The sequence below is a fragment of the Poecilia reticulata genome, linkage group LG12 (assembly GCF_000633615.1).
Source record: "Poecilia reticulata strain Guanapo linkage group LG12, Guppy_female_1.0+MT, whole genome shotgun sequence".
NCBI lineage: Eukaryota > Metazoa > Chordata > Actinopteri > Cyprinodontiformes > Poeciliidae > Poecilia > Poecilia reticulata.
Genome location: NC_024342.1, coordinates 2987713 through 2993475, shown reverse-complemented (window position 1 = coordinate 2993475; position 5763 = coordinate 2987713). Strand labels below are relative to the sequence as shown.

The 5763-nt window shown below is 39.2% G+C and overlaps 1 protein-coding gene across 1 annotated transcript; it reads left to right on the top strand.

Annotated features, from left to right (window-relative positions):
• Positions 1 to 1836: 1836 nt before the first annotated feature.
• LOC103473225 (sialidase-4-like) lies at positions 1837 to 5148 on the top strand. The gene is made up of 2 exons (XM_008423278.2): positions 1837 to 2168; positions 4062 to 5148. Exons 1-2 carry the CDS (start codon positions 1950 to 1952, stop codon positions 4989 to 4991), a joined length of 1149 nt encoding a protein of 382 aa, XP_008421500.1. The 5' UTR covers positions 1837 to 1949; the 3' UTR covers positions 4992 to 5148.
• The last annotated feature ends 615 nt before the right edge of the window (positions 5149 to 5763 follow it).

Here is a 5763-nt window from a genome sequence, read left to right as displayed (position 1 = left end):
CACAATTAGGCGTTCAAAAATAAGGATCCGTGCGCACATAAAAAAAACGACGTTGGGCCGTCCTTCGCCTAAGTCGCTCCAGGTATCGGGTCCGGTCTTTGCCCCGTGTGGCTTTTATCTTGCACCCAGAAGTCTTTTTGATTCCTTCGGCCGTGGATTTAGCTTAGTTTTTCCTCCAACAACCCAAGAACTATCTCTGGGCTAATCTCTGAAGCTCCACCGGTTCGGTGTTACGTCGGCTTCTTCTCTCACCGGGCTGCCACACCCACCTCTCTCCTCAAAAAAGTTGTGACCGAGATATTTTTTACTCCGTGGACTTTTACAAACAAAATATATACATACAAGACATCGTTGTGCATATACTAATACAAAAAAATTATTTGTAATTTATTAATTATTTTATTCTTTGTGGTTAATGCTTTTTTTTTCGGGATACTTTATTTATTGTGATGTCACAGAGTTGTGCCCTAGAATCGTTTCTGGAATATATTAATCACAATAAAAATTTTAAAAAATGATTCCATGACCATGATTGCATATTTTTGCATTTACCAGCCGTGTTTTAGCTGAGACCATTTTTAAAGCACTATCCATGACATATTGACTTACAGTTTAGCAGGACAAATGAGACAAAATTTAAAAACCCATGTTTGAAAAAAAAAATCAGTATATCTATCATTGTTCATTCATATTGGCATATTTAACCCCTCAGTCACTGATTCACAAAACCTAAAACATTTTACTACTTTGACTTTTGTCATGATTAATGGCTGGTTTATTTATCCCCTGTGTCACTGATTTACTAAAATTAAAACATTTTTAGTACTTTGACTTTCGTCATGATTACTGTGACTGAGTTAAACAGAAGAATTAAAATACAGTTTACATGGCAACATGACACAAAGAAGTACAAAAAAGTGGATAATTGCCCCATCTGGTCGTCTTCTATGCATGATAGAAGACCATCTGGTCTATGCACGGTCTATGGAACAAACTTCCAGAAAACTGCAAAACTGCTGAAACAAAGTTCCTTTAAATCAAGACTAAAACCCACCTGCTTAGTCGTTTCTGAACCACAACAAAATGGAATATTGACCAACACATTGATGATTTATATGATGACACTCAAAATGGTGCTAACTACGATAGCAGTAAATGGTTCAATGGACGAATATTTTGAGGCACAAATTACAAGTTCAAAATTACGTGAATGCCCCTATAAACCTTTTACTTGGCCAAAAATAAAATTCAACTTTTGCTTGTAATACACATACAGTTTTTGGAATGAAAATAAGAGCATGCTGCACTTTTTTCCCATTGCAGTAGACCAAATTTGGACTTAAACGCTGATATAAAACTTCCCCAACGCGATTATTAAGGCGAGCTTTAATTAGCGGTGGGATAATCTGGAGATACATGACATGATATGAAGATTAAAGCTAAAACACTGAGTTTCCCATTCCCGCTACACGGCTGAAAAAACCCCGCTACAGGACCAGTCAACCATGACTTTAAGTTCTTGGCTCAATTTGTGTTCTTTCTTTTCTCTTTCTCTAGTGGAGGTAGCTTTACATTTATATGTGGGGTGTTTGTTAAAACCATTTGCAGAGAACAGCCTTCGCGCTGTTCTCTGGATTATTTAACTTTCCAACCTGCTTCCGGTTCGCTGTTATGTGTTGCAAATTATTTTAACTCAACAAACACACATCAATTATAAGAAATATGTTTTAGACACCTGACACATCAGATAACAGAATATTGCTCTAAGTAACAATATTTCGACCACAGGAAACAGCAACTTGCTAACTTCTGGGTTGTCATGGCAACAAGAAACAAACGGAAAGTAAGCGCCCGTTACAAAAATCTTTGCCCAAAAACGAGCAGCAAAAATACCGTTGTTTCGTCAACCCTTTCTGATTCTTTAATCATTTTCCTCTCAGTTAGCATCAATGGGTAAAACCAATTCAAAGCGTGGCGAAGCAAGTACTGAAAAACAAATCATCTTTAAGTCAAAGGACAGCGAAGTGTTCAGGATTCCTGCTATTTACTACAACGAAAGTGAAAAAAAGTTATTTGCCTTCGCAGAAAAGCGGATATCACAAGATGATGCTGACGCAGTGGCGCTGGTCATGAGGGTAGGACAAGTGAACATTGAGTCGGGAGTGAAGGTAATTATGTCGTAGCGGCTAAATTCCCATTTATTGACTTTACAATGTCTATTATATTGCCATTTTTATGTAGAACCAACTAAATAAGACGTAACTCAAAAGCCAGCACAGTAGAAAACCGTTTGCCACATTAGCAACGCCTGAATCGAATCACATTTGATTTTAAAGGGACACATGTTCAGTTGAAACAATAGACTTTATATGAGAAATATTWATTTTAGATGTGGAAATAATACACTAATACTGTAGTTTTTTTTWATAAATAGGGTACTATGTTGGTCATGCTGCAATGCATTCTGGGTTTGCTTATTACATCCAGCCAAAGGAACGATGAGTAACGTCTTTTAATCTTTTCAAATTGGACTGAAGCCCGTAGAAATTCACGGGAATGTAGAAATCACAAGATGAAGATGCGAACCAAAGAGAGGGAGAGGACAGAGTAGGCCATAGTAGGAGTTGGTGTTTTGCTGCTGCCACCTTCAGCTTCATAAATGAAACAATGAATGTGTTTGTGGCCACAGTAAAGCAGCCCGAACCAGCTCTCCGTTTAAAGGGTCCGAACCTCTTGAGCCTGATGGGCCTGACCCAAGAGGGTCAACACGGGGTCTGTTTGAGTTGGTGTCTAGAGCCGTTTTCGTCCTGCAAGGAACGAAACGGCACGGACGGGTTCAAAGTAGGGCCGACCGTGTTTGCATTAGAACTACCGACCCGGTTCCTTTGAACCACAAGAGCTGTGGTTCCAATTGGACCGGCCAAGCGGGGCTGCTTAGAATTCAGCAGCTGATTGGTTTAGAGTCAGCCGTTGGCTGTTTTGCAGTCAGCTGTTGGTCGGGTCTAGCTGGCTCTCACTAAGCTGTTCTTGCTTTATTTTGTAAAGAGTGCTCTTTTTATTATTATTATTATTATTATTATTATTATTATTATTATTATTATTATTATTATTATTATTATTATTATTATTATTATTAATAATTTGCGACGAATTCCCCTCAACATTCTGCTGTTACCTCGTCCCATGGTGATGAGGGTTTTTTTTCCTCCGCTTACTCCCTGATGAACAGTACAGAATGAACTAGATCGGTCAACGAGGAAAGAGAAAGTTTTCCACCGCATCTCTAAGAAAAAGGCTTCGGCCGCTACATCGCAACCATTGTTTAGTTTCAAAAATAATAATGTCAGGTAAAGCTTCGATGCCGCCCTCAGTTATATGCAAACACAACAGGGCTGCAGTACGGGTGGAACCGGGCCGAAGCGTGCCGTTCCGTTCCTTGCAGTGCGAAAACGGCTTAGGAGAATTTGCCAGCCTTTAACTGCCATCTGAACGTCAAACCCCATTTCAGCCTAGTTAGACTGAGTAGCCCACAGCAACAGCCACGCCCGTTAACGGCGAAAGAGTCTCCCTGTAGCCACAGTACTCTCTGTCCAACTTATGCTTTTCTCACGCCACATCTGAGTCACCTTCTGTTCCTTATCTTACTGATAAATACATCTTATACAAACAAAACATCATATAAATGACAAAGACTTTACTTTGCACATCACATTTACTTCCCATTATTGAGGGAATTGTTCAATATTAATTCATTATTGATATTTGTAGCATTCACTTCTTCAGTTATCAAAAATCATCAGACTGCTTACAATTTTGACTTATCAATTATATAACCCATGCAACTTGATTCAGCATTCCATCATTATAACCCGTCCCACTTCCGACATTCTCAGTTCACAAAATGGGAGTGGAGATAAACACATGAAAAAAAAAAAGAATGGCTCCTTCATATGTGAAGCAACTATTTCAACAGAACACAACCTAAGACATTAAATAAATGTCAAATCTGTATGTATTGTTTCACCCTATGTTATAAATCATATCTAATTGATCTTTTTCAGTGGTCAAAGCCTGAAGAAGTAATGAAGAAGTGCACCTGCGGATATCGTCCCATGAACCCCTGTGTTGTGTATGACAAACACACAGAGACAATGTTCCTTTTCTTTATCTATGTCAATGCGACAGAGCCATGGCAGCTACAGAATCACCTCAACATGGCCCGTCTGTGCTACATCACAAAGAAGAAGAATGACGACAAGTGGAGTGAATTCACTGAGGTGACTGAACTGCAGCCTGTGTTTAAAAACTGGTCTACGTTTGCTGTTGGACCGGGCCACGGCATTCAAACTAAGAGTGGCAAAATGATTGTTCCAGCTTATGCTTACTTAAAGGAAAATAACGTTCCACATTCATTCTACTTTTATAGTAATGATTATGGTAGCACGTGGAAATGTGAGGAAATGCTGTCTGAAATATCAACGGAATGTGAGATGACTGAGATTTTTGACAGCAGCAATGGAGACAGCTTGATCTACTGCAATGCTCGCAGTTTGGGAGGCCAACGGGTCCAAGCAAAGATCGATAAGAGTGGTGTCAGTACACTCACAACTGTCACACCCCTTGATGAGCTACATAAAGGTTGTCAGGGGAGTGTGATTTCTTTTCCAGCTCAGTCTGGAGATGCAAAACCCAGCGAGGAGAAGTGGCTACTTTTTTCACATCCAACAAATCAGAGGTCAGATTGGGAAAGACTTGATCTGGGAGTGTATGTGAGCACTTCCCCAGTGATATCAATTAGTGCATTAAATCTGGTATGGAGTCAACCCTGGGTCATTAACAAGGGAACCAGTGGTTACTCTGACCTGACTTACATTGAAGATGGCTGGTTTGCATGTCTGATGGAGTGTGGAGAGAAATCTGCAAATGTAATAGCATGTCGGATGTTCAGCTATAAAGATGTCCTGAAGGGCATTCCAGACTTCAGGATTTGAAAAAACTGTCATCATTATTCAGTAGAAGAATATCTTGTGTGGTGTATTTAGTGAGACTTGCCAGCAATGCAATGTAGAACTTATGTAAAATCTTTGAGCAGCTATTAAACATTCTTTTGATGAATTGCATATTTCTGTATTAAAATTGTTTATTATATTGTTCTGATGTAATATATTAACTTTAATTGTTGTGTTTTCATTAGCTGCAGAAAGCAGAAGCTAAACCATTTGTATCTTCTGCAACAACCGTTCTAAGTTGGCAGGGCTTCATATCCACATTGCCTTTATTTGTTTTCACCATTCTCGGTCAGAATATTGTGAGTGAGAGTGTTCAAGGTCAGTTTTCTTTATGCTCAAATTACGTGATGCAAGCACTGGCTTTGAGACATTCCCTCTCGGCATTTAGGCAGAGGTGGATTCTGAAAGTTGATGTTGATGCTGTTCTTGCTGCGGTACAGTGCATATTTGAAGAGTGCTGCACAGAGGGGTACAAAACTGACTGAATAATACTGGTATAAAACTGGCTTAGAGTCTGTACTTAGACACTTGAAGCTCTGTCATTACGGTTAGGGGTTAGGGTTATGTTTGTAGAACCAGAAGAGTCTTGATTCTTTGTTCCTTTTCTACAACAGATGGCACCTAGGTACCATACATTAAGCTCCAGGTAGAACACATAATTATTATGGTGTGTGTCTCTATTGAAATGAAAACAGAGTAGATCTTGATAGGAGAAAAATCAATAGGAAATGCATATTAAGGAAATACATAGACT

Coding starts and splice junctions, on each gene's coding strand:
- LOC103473225 (XM_008423278.2), top strand. CDS start 1,950: ATGGGTAAAACCAATTCAAAGCGTGGCGAAGCAAGTACTGAAAAACAA. Junction 2,169..4,061: donor ACATTGAGTCGGGAGTGAAG/GTAATTATGTCG, acceptor GATCTTTTTCAG/TGGTCAAAGCCTGAAGAAGT.